The sequence below is a fragment of the Zonotrichia leucophrys genome, chromosome 6 (assembly GCF_028769735.1).
Source record: "Zonotrichia leucophrys gambelii isolate GWCS_2022_RI chromosome 6, RI_Zleu_2.0, whole genome shotgun sequence".
Lineage (NCBI taxonomy): Eukaryota > Metazoa > Chordata > Aves > Passeriformes > Passerellidae > Zonotrichia > Zonotrichia leucophrys.
Genome location: NC_088176.1, coordinates 15,137,938 through 15,150,764, shown reverse-complemented (window position 1 = coordinate 15,150,764; position 12,827 = coordinate 15,137,938). Strand labels below are relative to the sequence as shown.

General features: G+C 37.5%; 1 protein-coding gene across 1 annotated transcript in view; it reads left to right on the top strand.

Moving 5' to 3' along the window:
- DNTT (DNA nucleotidylexotransferase) overlaps positions 1-12,827 on the top strand; it is a 111,892-nt gene that overhangs the window by 54,056 nt on the left and 45,009 nt on the right. Inside the window, exons 8-9 of the mRNA XM_064716984.1 lie at positions 364-538; positions 7,068-7,193. Of these exons, the coding sequence (XP_064573054.1) occupies positions 364-538; positions 7,068-7,193 (301 nt within the window). The remainder of the gene's footprint in view (positions 1-363; positions 539-7,067; positions 7,194-12,827) is intronic.

Genomic DNA, 12,827 nt, shown 5'->3' with positions numbered 1-12,827 from the left:
GAGGCTGTCAGGTGTTGTCAAGCAGGCTTTTAATTATGGTACTGCTTGTGTAAGCAAAATATTTTCAGAATTGCAAAGAATGTGTATTAGGTTAGTGTCTATGGAAGGTAAATGATCCTTCAAGAAAGAAAATGCTGCACTTACAGGAGCTGTCAGACTACAGTCTTTCCTCAAGGCAGAGTCAGTGACTAGAATAAATGTATGGTGATATGAAAACTCCAGTGCTCCCACATCCTAAAGTACAATATACGCTACAATTGTCAGGAAGTGTATGGTAAGTAAATACAGAAATAACAGCTTTGTATCTGTGTACAGTTGGATTCAGTGAAAAAAAAAGAAAACTTTTTGTACACTTCTTGACAGTGATTCTGTCACTCATATTGTGGCTGAGAACAACTCTTACCTGGAGGTGCTGGACTGGCTGAAGGGACAGGCTGTGGGTGACAGCTCTAGGTTTGAGCTACTGGACATCTCCTGGTTCACAGCCTGCATGGAGGCAGGAAGACCAGTTGATTCAGAAGTGAAGTATCGTCTCATGGTAAGACAGATCCTGCAGTGTGAATGCAGTGATAGCCAGAATGAATGGCTGTGATTTTATTTATTTTTTAACTGAATATAGATGTAATTGTGTTATGTTATTATTTTAAATTTTTTTTCTGTGAAATTTATGAGTAATTCACACAGATTCAATAGAGTAGAAACACCTTCTTTGCCTTCTTTATCAGTGTCTGGTAATGCTGAGTTACTGTTTCATCAAAAGGTACAAACTGGTACATACAGAATCACAGAATGGTTTGGGCTGGAAGGGACCTTAGAGATCATCCAGCTCTCACTTCCTTGCCATGGACAGGGATACCTTCCCCTAGATCAGGTTGCTCAAAGTCCCATTCAACCTGGCCTTGAACACTTCCAGGGACAGGACAGCCACAGCTTCTCTGGGCAACCTGTTCTAGTGCCTCAACACCCTCACAGAAAAGAATTTCTTCTGTATATCTAATTCAAATTTCTCATCTGCCAGTGTAAAGCCATTACACCCTGTCTTGTCACTGTCCCTTTGTAAGAAGTTCTCTCTCCAGCTCTCTAGCAGCCCCTTAAATTGTTGGAAGGCTGCTGTTAGGTCTTCCTGGAGCCTTAAGGTCCTGAACAGCCCCAGCTCCTCTGCAATATCCATCAGTGAGGCACTTGTTGCTGTTCTGGTACTTGTGGTATTTGCTCAAATACATCAATATCATGGTAAATATCCCAGGGAAAGCAGGGCACTTCAATGGGCTGTTGATGGCATTTTTGGCCTCCTCAAAACAATGCAAAAATATTACAACTTTTGCTGTTGCGGGTGATCAGGTAACAGCTGGGCCCTTGAAGGACCTGTGAAAAGAAGACTGATGTAGTCTGTGGACAAGTGTTTACAGACTTGGCACCATCAAGTAATTGTGCTAAGTTTTATTATATTCTCTTATCTCTCAGTGGAAGCTGTAAGTCAGAGGATGTTGAGAATGGCAGGTTGATGATTTGATGTATGATGTTTGACCTTGAAGCAATGGATGATTGTTTTCTATATCTATCTATATCTGACAAATTACCTGCTAATTTCTCAGATTGGAGCGTAGTGAGGAGCAGTGGTACTCAACATCTTGGCACAGACTCTGAGTGGTGGGGGTTTGGTGGGGATGCCAGGCGTGCTGTGCCCAGCTTGTGCCACTGAGCCATGAAATGGCCCAGCAGTGCAGCTAGAATGAAGCTGTCCCCTCCTTCTGCACCCGTCCGAGCCTCATGGTGAAGGGTTTCGTGTGCACCAGCAAAGAAATTTATTCATATGTGAAGAGAGCTACAAGTCTGATCTAAAGCTCTCTAAAGTAACGTGAAGGATTCCTGCTGATTCCTGAGGGTCTGGATTAGGCTCTGTGTGACCACGCTGGCACCAGGGTAGGATGTGCAGCATGTGACCTCCTCTGAGGCACAGAATGCCTGAATATTTAACAGCAACATTGCTCTGTTTGCTGCTTCATCATTTTGGTATTTAGATTATGAAGGGTGATTCATAAATACCATCCTTTCCCAAGAAAAAAACCGTAGCTGATTATTTTTTTTCCCAGTCATATTGCATTTTCCTTGCCAGAAAATATTTTCCAGGTTTTTACATACAAGAATTACTGTTTAATAACAGTTTGGGTTGGGGGGAGGGGGAAGTGAATACACCAGATGGAGCTGTCGCTCTCAGGCTCAGCATGATTCCATGACAGAATGTGTGTTTATATTTGAATTCCTTCCAAGGATATATTTTTGCAATAAATTTATAACATTTTTCAGTGAATCTGCTGGAGGGAGAATAGACAAAGGAAATTAATAAGAAAAGAAAAAATACAAAAGGAAGCCTTGTAACTACTACTTTATTTTATGTTACGGGCCATAAAAATATAAATACAGGGAATGCAGAGAAGTTCTCTAAACAAGTAATGCATCAAAACCATGAACAAAATCCTGTGAGCCTTCCTGAGAGTTTCACATCAGCATTAAAAGCAAAACAAATTACCTTTTATGTGCATTCTTAATTTTGGCAATATGAGCACACCTATAGATTCAGATAGCTCAGAAAATGTGATTTCATATTTTTTTTTTCTTTTCAAGGCTAGAAACACCTTTTTCTCCTAAATTCCTCCAATTTTTTTTTTAAATCAATGACAAGTTTTTTTTAGGTCAATGAAACTGCCTTAGTTTTATATAAAATTCCTTTTGGAATATTGGTGTAGCATAAACTTCTGAATAAGGTATCAGCACTGTCAGGAGATTGTAATTATACTGTGAGACTGGCTCTGCAAGTAAAAGCTTATGTTTTTATTGAAACATAAAGATTTCATGCTAATAAATGCAGAGCACAGTAAGGAAGCCACTGACAGCTATACTGGTATTTTTAAAGCTTATAAAACCAATCTTAATTATATAGTTGCTCTGAAGTAATAAACATTTTGTAAAGAAAACGAGGAGAAAAGAAGAATTCTAGGAGTGTAGCAAATTTTAAGATAATTTTATTGTTGCAGTGTCACCATGCTAATTCTTTTTTCTGCCTTGAGAAATGAGGAAAGATTGAAGTAAAGGTTAATTTTCTTTTTAAGTACTAGACCGAACTCATACATAATGTAATTTAATTGGAATTTCACTGAAGACAAATTTGGTTCGTTATGTCAGACTTGTAAAATGTGAAATGAAAGTGAATTAACAAACCTTGAACTCAAGCTAGATCATTAAGGTTTTGAAGTAAAAAGAATGGATTGCAATGGGGAATGTTTTGGGTGAAATCTTGTCGCCATGTAGTTTTGTGGTCAAATTTCCATTAATATCAATAGCAGTAAGATTTCATCTTTCAGACCCTGCAGTAGCCTATTTGGAAGGTTATTCCTCATTCAGGACATTTGTTTTACTACATTAGTAAAAAGAAATGCCCTTCTTCATGCAAAACAAGGGGAATAAAGTCAGAGTTACAGACCATTAGCTAACATCCTAATTACAATTGTCATTAAAGTACATCTTTCTGTGGTAGCGATGATCCAAGAGATGGTAGCTCTGATGTCAGTGATTTATAGAGAATGAAAGGATGGTTGACCAGATTTGAGATGGACAGAATTATTATTGATTCATTCAGTCACACTTGACTTTTAGGGTTAGTAGCCATTATTTAGTTTAATTTTAAGCTTTGGAAATATGGTAGCCAATGTCTGCTTTGAGAGAGAAGCAGAATATTTCTGTGGCAAAGGTCAGCCCTTGTGCAGAGACACCTTTCCTAGCACAAGCAGGAGGGTATCCTTGACAATAGCAGGACATGGACATTAATGGGTACAAAGGGCATCCCCACATGCCAGAAACTACTGATGCTTCCTGGGTTGTGGAAGGGAAAGAGGCAGAGGGGAGGTGTTCAGAGAGGTAAAAAGAGAGGAAGAGATCCTTAAGGGTTGCTGCACACTCAGCAGCCTTGAGAACTGTGCTGTGATTGAATCTCTTCTGCCTTTTCCTCAGTCAGAACCCAGAAGTTGTTAGTTAATTAGTTTTTTGTTTGTTTGTTTTTGTTAGTTTGTTTTTTTCCTAGAAAGGAAAAGAGATTTATTTCTTTGAAGAAAGGATTTTTCTCCACATTAGGGAAAGAAAGTACCATCTTTTGATCTTTTGTTTTATCATGTGTCAGGAAACATATTTAACATTTTCTGGAGCATCTCGCTCTGTTTCATTGTGAAAGAGAGAGGCCGTAAGTAATGGAAGAAATCCTTCATCCTGACAGTCTGAGTTTCTCAGGAAATAAAAATGAAACCTATAAACTGTCTGCCTTCTCTTCATAAAATTCTGGATATCAGAGGACTTTATTATTTGGTCAATGCTGCCAGGGTTTTACAGAGCTGCTGGCTGCTTGTCTGTGCACTTCATTCACTGCTGCTTCATTTTCTCCCTGTTATTTCCCTGTGTCATTAAACTTCTTGGTGTGTTAAAAAATAATTTGACAAAGAGCAAAGTAGTCCCCCGCAATATTAATTCTGCAACCAAGTCTGTCTGCTTTACAAATTGATGCTAGAGGTAAAGGCTGTTTTTCCTGCTTATGCCATGTGGAAAATGTCACTGTGAACGAGTAGCAAGTGACATTCACTGCAGCCTGGATGTGGGGTAGAAACTCTGACTAGTTCTAGTGATTAAGTAGCCTACGCATTTAGGTATTTTTCAGTGGTTGCCCCTGTGCAGTGTACTGCAAATTCATTTTAATGTAGAGTTACCTAAAAAAATAAAGGATTTATTTAATGCTTATATTTTCCTTTTTTATATTTTTCTCTTATCTTTAGTTGTTTCTTCCCAGTATTAAAAATTATTTTTGGTCTAATGAGTTTCCAGGATTCCTTGTTCTACACTGTAATTGCTATTGATGGAAGTTTAGGTTTGTCCTGTAATCTGTACAAACAATTTTTTTCTCATCCAGTTTTCCCACCAAATACCAATTTGAGGAGTATCAATTCAACTCATGTCCTGCTGCTGATAGATCATTTCTATAGTTCACATGCAGGCATTAAAATATTCCCTGCAAATCTGACTGTAGTAATCATTGTTTGCCAGATGTTTTTCCTGTTAATTTCTCTCCAGAATTTCTTCTGTTCTTAAATATAATGAAGGCCAGTTAACTAAATGCATCGCTCTTACTGATTAAAGAAAATGCTCAAATATCTCTACTAAAGCAGGAATAAAATGTTTGTGCCCAGTCTATCACACTCTTAAATGCACAGATTTTCTGCATTAGTTTTGCCCTCCTCCACAGTAGAAGCTGATGCTGCATGTAGGGCTCTTGTTCTTTGTGTGTCTGTGTCCTAGAGAAGGTAACAGCTTATTATATATTCTGTTCAGTAACATTCTGTTTGTTCACAGTCTTTGCAGCTGGCACTATCATTTCAAGCAGTATATTAGCACTAATCAATCATAGTTTATATGATTTAAAATCAATTTTAAAATATAATTCATGAATGTGTGCAGAAGTGGATGAGTTGTGTTGCTGTCCTGACTGAAACCCATTTTGATTATTCCCAAGACTGGTCTTACACATAAAATTGCTTTCTTCCTTTCAGGGCATGCTATGAAAACCACCAAATAATTCACTGCTACTTCAGTTGTGCAAGCAAATACCTTTTGTGTGTGTGAATACTGTTCTTGAACTACTTTGTATCAAATACGAAGGCAATTTAGCATGAAATGATAATTGGGGATGTGGTTATGAAGATACACACATGCTTGTAGGTTTGCTAGCCTTTGTGTGATTGGATACAGGGAAAAAATTCCGTTTTTGGTGTGAAAATTCTTTTATGTATTTTCATGACATTTTTTATTGTAATTGTTGAACTCTTTCCGTGTGGCCTTTGGATAGTGCAATGGAATAAGTTTTTGACACATCTGCCAAAAATTTTCAAGCAGAAGGACCAAGACCAAAAAATACAGAGAACTGTTGCAGGTACTTCATGTTTCTGAAGTATTTCAGATTTGGCACATCAAAGAAAGTGAAAGAATTGAAGGACTGGATATATAAAGCAGCAGAAAACCAGTGTGAGTTTGCCTTTTTCTAGGTGCTTCCCAGTCAGGACATCCACATGCTGAGGACTTGTGCTCAGGATTCTCTTTTGCCAGTGGGGATGACTCTGAATCCTGGCTTTCAGGAGAATTCCTGTCTTTGAGGGGTGGATTGCCCACAGACCTGTACGACCTTGATCTATTTTGCATGGAGCAAAATTAGGTGAAAAGTGAATGAGCATGGAGGCAGCCTGGAGATTGGGAAATGCCCATTCAGGTCTTGGCATTTGTCTCCGTTTCCCTGCTTTGGTGAACATCACAAGATGATGTCTGGATTGGATCAGCATCTATGGGAATTGGCTAAGGGAGCAACCACATCACCAGCTGGCTGTTCAGTGAATAAAGGATGGTGATTACTCTTCTGTAGCTGTTTATAAATGTTTCCTTCACTCTAAAATGACTCAAAAATTAAACACTTAGCTGGATGAATTAAATCCAAAACAAAAAGTTTTCTATAATTTTACCTGCAAGAGGGGAGGAAACTTGATTTCTAATTCATACAAAAATTTTTCCCCCACTACTGAATTTAGCTACAGACAGAAAAAGTCAATAGAACATTTCCCGTTGGTCTAATATCCCTAATCTTGTATTGAATAATCTAATGTTTTCTGTAAAAACTCTGTGTTTTAGAGCTTCTCTGCTCTTAAAGTTTTGTAGTTTTTCAAACTTATTGCAGTAGTGAGAGTAGTAGAGACACACATCATTTAGAAAGACCATTTTTTTTAAAATGACAGTGCCATTGAAAACTCCCTGTAAGAACTTACTGCAGAAAGGCAAAAATCCCAGTAATCACCAGATAAGCTGTACTGTCAGTCCAGCCAATGTGAAATCACCTGTTTTTCATAGCAGGATGACAGGAGCACTATTTTCTTGGCTGCTCTTCAAAGGTTTGTGTTTTGGGCTCATGAAATGTACTTTTTTTTTTTATTTTTAAGCTATTTACCATGTGTGTCACTAACTCTTCTTTTTTTTACCCTTGTTAGGAGCAATCCCAATCTCCTCCTCTGAATATGCCTGCATTGGAAATGCCAGCATTCATTGCAACAAAAGTATCTCAGTATTCGTGCCAGAGAAAGACAACTTTAAATAACTACAACAAGAAATTCACGGTAATGTTTATTCTATCTATAAAATAAAAACTGGTATAATTAGAATAATTACTATAATACTTGCCTCAGTGTTTTCTGTGGCACCCTCAGCAAATTCATGAGTAAACAGGCAGCATAATAACAATTTAAATAGTTATAAATCTGCCATACTTAAATTAAAATTGAGTGCAAGCTTACTTGCATCCTCTAAGTATTGCTGAAAGCTTAACACAGTGGATCTTTAAATACATTAACAGCTTGTAAACACATGAATTTTTAAAACAAATGATAGAATAACATTCCAAAAATGTCTTTTAGCCTTTCATCACAGTCTTATTTGACAAACTGGAAGTATGATAAACGAAGTTGGGTTTAGGTGAGTCCAAGGTTCTTCACAGTTGCTATGCTGCCTTTTGGTTTGCCCAAGTTCAGTTCTTCAAAGTGTGGTACTAAACTTCAGATTTTCACAACTGAGCAATTATGAAAACAGACTGCATGTTAATTACTTTAGCATCACAAAACCCCCTTTGAATTGTCTACTTAAATAGAAATCTTGGAGACTGTCATATATCCTAGTTAATGCCCATAACATTGCACATTTCCGAGTGTATGAAGGTCTGAGTCCTTGAGTCTAAACTCCTCTGGAGTTCTTGTGCTTAATGGCTCCTCCTGGCTCTAAATACTCAGTGACCACTACTCAAAAGAAAACATTTCTCAGAGACTCTAATGTATTGCAGTCTAAATATATCTGGCATAGTTACATGCATATGTTTCAACTATAACATCAAACACTTCCTCATTTTCCTAAAGCTTTATTATGTGTTTTGTTATTATTTATAATTTTTATGATTCTACTTGTGTGTTCCTGTAAATACATACAAATACTTCAAGAAAATAATATTTGTAAGGTTCATATAAAAAGAATAGCAGCAGATACCAGTTATTGGTGAATATAAACCCTTTACCAGGTAATTACTAAAACCTTTGGGTATTCAGAACTGAAGATAAACCTACAAGGAACTCAAAAATGTCTTGATCTGGGAATGCACAGTTAAAAATTAAACAACCTAAAATTTGGCTTGTAGTTATGCTTTGAAATAATCAGCAATTACATCAAATATATGCTACTATTTATGGTAGCCAAGTAGGTTGTTTGCTTATTTACAAAAAGCCCCCTTTGAGCAACATGATGGGAATTGAGTTTTAACCCTGTTTTGAGCCTGAGGTTGGGCTAGAGACCTCCTTAGGTCCCTTCCAACCCCAGTGTTACCAATATTCCCAAAACTGCTGCTTTTGAAATGCCTGCATTTCCCTACCTCCTGCTAGAAAAAAGGGCTGTGATTGCAACCATTTAACCTCTTGAAAGCAGCAGTTCTTTTTCACTGTTTATAAATATCAAATACAAGCTGCTGTAGGGGAAAATGTCACACCAAACATAGTACAACTGAAACATTATGTAAAATACCAAACTTCTTGAGAAATAGGAAGTAAGTGTCTTAGTTCTACACTTCCTGAAAAGAGTAGAATGTGGGACCTGGCTCTTTGATGAATTTTCTATATCACAACATTTTGTCAGACATTCTAAAGGAAAAGAATTAAAAGGAATGTGATGGATAATGGCAAAGGAAAATGTTTGCTCCCAGAAGGCACAAAGTTGTTGATTTAATTGTCATTAGCATTTAGACCACATTGTTAGAGTGGTTTCTGTTATACCTGTGTTTCACAGAGGCAGTCCCTAAATTACTTCCAGCTTTATCAATGCAGCAGTCTTAATGTCAAAGTACAGCTTGTGTTTGTTGAGTGAATTTAGCTGAACACATTAGAAGTAGGGCAGTTTGATGATGGGAGTATGGAGATTCCTTTCTGTTACCCTATTTATTAAACATTTCTGGGTAGACACTGGGTTTTGTGGTGACAAAAGTGTCAGTTTTTCGTCTTCAACATATTTTGAGAGTAACTTCTCAGGGTTCACGCTGTGTTTTGTTTCTGGAGGTGGAACTGAGTAAGTTTATGAATCTGTCTAGAATCAGCATCTTGACAGCTGTAATGGAACTCCTCAGGGCTGTTGCCCTTATTCCTCACAGCCAAAGCTGGCAATGACAGCTGAAGGGTTGGGTGTTTATGGGCTGCCAGAACTGGCCCATGCCTTGGAGAACTGCCAGTTAGTCTGCCTAATGTCACAGGAGCCTGATTTTTAGATTTGCTGTTGTTTTGTTGGCCTTGTATTAATCCTGTAATTCACATTCTCAAATAAAAGCATTCCTACAGATTTCTCAGTGCAAGCACTTAGCAAATGCACTGAAGCATTGGTGTAATTCACTTGTGCATGCTGTGAGCAGCCAACCATTAAATGACAGATTTTCCTTGGGTCAATACCATACATCCTGAAAACTGGGTCCAAACCATCTTGAGTTATGTGTTGATGGTAGCATTTTGTTATAACAACCTTATTCTGTGGGCCAGGCTTGTTCCCTTTTCTTGCAGATTTTCTGTTTTCTTTGGTTAGCTTGTTTTCTGATCATGCCCATAACAGGGGTACAAACCTATTATTTGCTAATGTATCCTTCAATGAATTCCTGGATTCTTCCTTTTACTGGACTTTGCCCTGAGATGTTGTATCCAGTTCCCCTTTCAAATAAGTAGGGGTTGTGTTTGAGAAAGTGTGGTAATTACATTGGAACAGACACTAATAGGCAGCAATGTGGGTGCAGCAGGATTTATACATCCTGGTTTCTTGGGAGAGGCACTTTAGGGGACTTGATTTCTGAAGAAATTGATAATTAGTGACCCTTTTTAATCTTGAGTCCTGTTCTGCATAAATTTCATCATGAAAGACTAATTAAAAAAAAGTAACAGATATTTGATGACAGCTCTTGAAGAAAAACTGGTGGTTTAATATACTAGGTGCAATTTCAATGTTCAAATGTCTCATGTTTCCTGTCTGTTGTAATAACCAGAAAATAACTTGCAGAAAGTTAAAACAAACCAGTTTTACACATGGAAGAAGCTACCGAAGAGTTGACATAAATTGCAGATGTCAAGGTTTTGTTAGTGCATTCAGTATGGGGCAAGTCCTAGTCAAATAATTTATGAGCTGTTGTGTAGTAAGGCTTGTGGTGTGAAGAACACACTAAGAATGTCAGATGCCAAGGAGTAGACAGTGGAACCATGGTTCAGTTGATGGAGTAGAGATGCAGCTGCTTCAGGCTCAGTCTCTGTGCAGTCTTTGGGTCCCAGTGTCCCCTGGCCTGGGGGCTGGCAGGCTGGGAACCCCTACTGGGGTTTTGCTGACCAGCTGGTCCAGGAATGCCCCTGACCACATCACCCTACTCACAGGTGAGCTGTGGCTGCTCACATGGGCAAAGCTGCAGAACAAAAGAGCAGATCCTCTGAGCAGTGTCTGTACCTTAGCAAGTTTCCTTTATGTTTGTCTTAAATATGAATGTTATTATGGAATATAATATTCCAGTATTGTTCTCTGGCTTATTTGTAGCTATCTTCTCTCTCCCACTGAAAATATACACTTGGAGACTGCATTGTGTTTTCTTGTGCTAAAATAAAAGGAGTAATTCTGCTGTGCCCAGGAGGGGATGTTGGATTTGAATACTAATATCAGACTGCAATAAAATTCAGAAAGACATTCTTCTGTGAGGAAAATACAATTTAATTCTTACAGAAGAAACTAATTAAGTCAGAGGCAAATGGTTCTGTGATTCTGAGGCTTATTGCTAATGCTACTGGATGTTACTTTGGCTCTTACTCATGGTAATGAGAATGTGGATGTTTAGCACAGGAAAGATGCCTGGTTTCTTTCCACTACGTTAGAGAAAAATAAAAAAGAAATATTTCTTTCTTCTTTTGTATATTCCAAAGAATGTATCAATTATGCCAATGGCTCAAGCACTTATTATTATATTATTATTATGATGTTTTAAAACATACCTCAGAAGATCCTCATTTTCAGTTTTATAATCTACTTGGGAGCTGTGTAGTAGAAAGCCACTAACTGAGTGGACACTCTTAATAACATGTAGTGTCCCACTGACACAGCTTCCTTCAGGAAAAATCTGCAGACTGCACCTATGAATTATGATGTGAATGTGTGCAAAGTGTATGCCTATTCAAAAATAATTGATTGTTTGGTCTAAGGAGTAAATATGTATTCAGATTTTTAAGATAAATGGGAAGGTGCTTTGTAAAATACAGAGTATAATGGCATCTTTACTTTTCAGCAGTTTAAATTTGTGTGATACATCAATCTATGTTGCTTTCTTTGACCATATTAATGTATGTAATATATATGTATTTTATATTTCTTATTACTCAGTGTATCTATCATGCAGGTCATTGTTTTGTGATTAACACTCTAATTGCATTTCTGTGCTGTGTCAGCAGACCTTTTTTCAAATTTGTATTGTTTTCTTTTATAATGTGGAATAATATAAAACTTCTCATGAATTCCTCTCTGTTTCAAGAAATGAACTTGTTATTGTTTCTTAATATGAGGAGCAACTGGAACTAATATGTTTATTTCTTGTAATGGTGTTTATGCAGGGACCCTGAGATCATGCACATTATGCTTTTGTTGTTACTTTCTCAGCTCCTTTGTTTTTCTAGCTGATGTAAAATAACATGATAAAATCTTAGGATCTGGGAAAGTGTTGGGCTTTTCAGTCCAGATACAAAACCAAAAAAATCAGACTGAACAAAAAGGAGTAATTTCATTTATTTGGAAGTAACTTTTGTCAATAATGCAGGTTGGCCTAAATTGCTTAATTCTTCTTGAAATAAGCACCTGAAGTATTTATTTTCTCTCTCTCAGCCTATACAAAGGTCATTCACATGCCAGATATCTCCTCCTACCAAAATGCAAAATTGACATTTACAGAGGTGGAAGAGAGAGGAAAATCATTTGAATGAAAGCTGCATTCTAAAACTTAGATTGCTTTTGAATGATCATCAAACACTGATGATGCTGATGTAATGAGCAGTGGGACCTGTCCTTTGGATTTGCAACCTACTAAATAAACAAGTAGAAAAGAGTGACTGAGAGGGAAAACAATTTAACTCAAATTGCTGTTCTGAGTATAACAGGTTCTCAAACACATACAATGTAAGATTTTTGGGGGTTTTAGTCACAATTTGCTATTAAGCTCTTTGGCTCTTTTAGCTAATTTGTGCTGCAGTAATGTTTGCAGACTCAAGTAAGGTAGGAGCCTTTTTTATGAGAGATGCTGTACAAGCACATTGTGAAGGCATGCATGCCCTGGAGTGTTCACAGTCCTAATAGAGAGTGAATGGTAGGGAAACAATGGTAGGGAGGTGTGGAGCAGTTTTCCAAGCTGGCAGCAAAGTTGTGAGTGTAGGCATAGCTGTAAGACAAGTGCCCTCTCCATAAAGCTGTAATAAATTCTTTACAAAACAGACTAGATTTAAAATATGGGGTTTTTTTTGGTGTAATATTTATAATTTTTGTTCTAGCAGAGTCTTAAGCTGAGTTTATTAAAGACTGTTTTGCAAGTGGCAATGGACCAGCTCTGACATTGTTGTTGAGAATAGTATGAAATAGCGCATGGGACCATTAATTTGTTTTGCTTTTCTGCATGACTTGTACTCTGATAATCAGGCTGAATGTTACTGGGTCAGCTGTTCAGC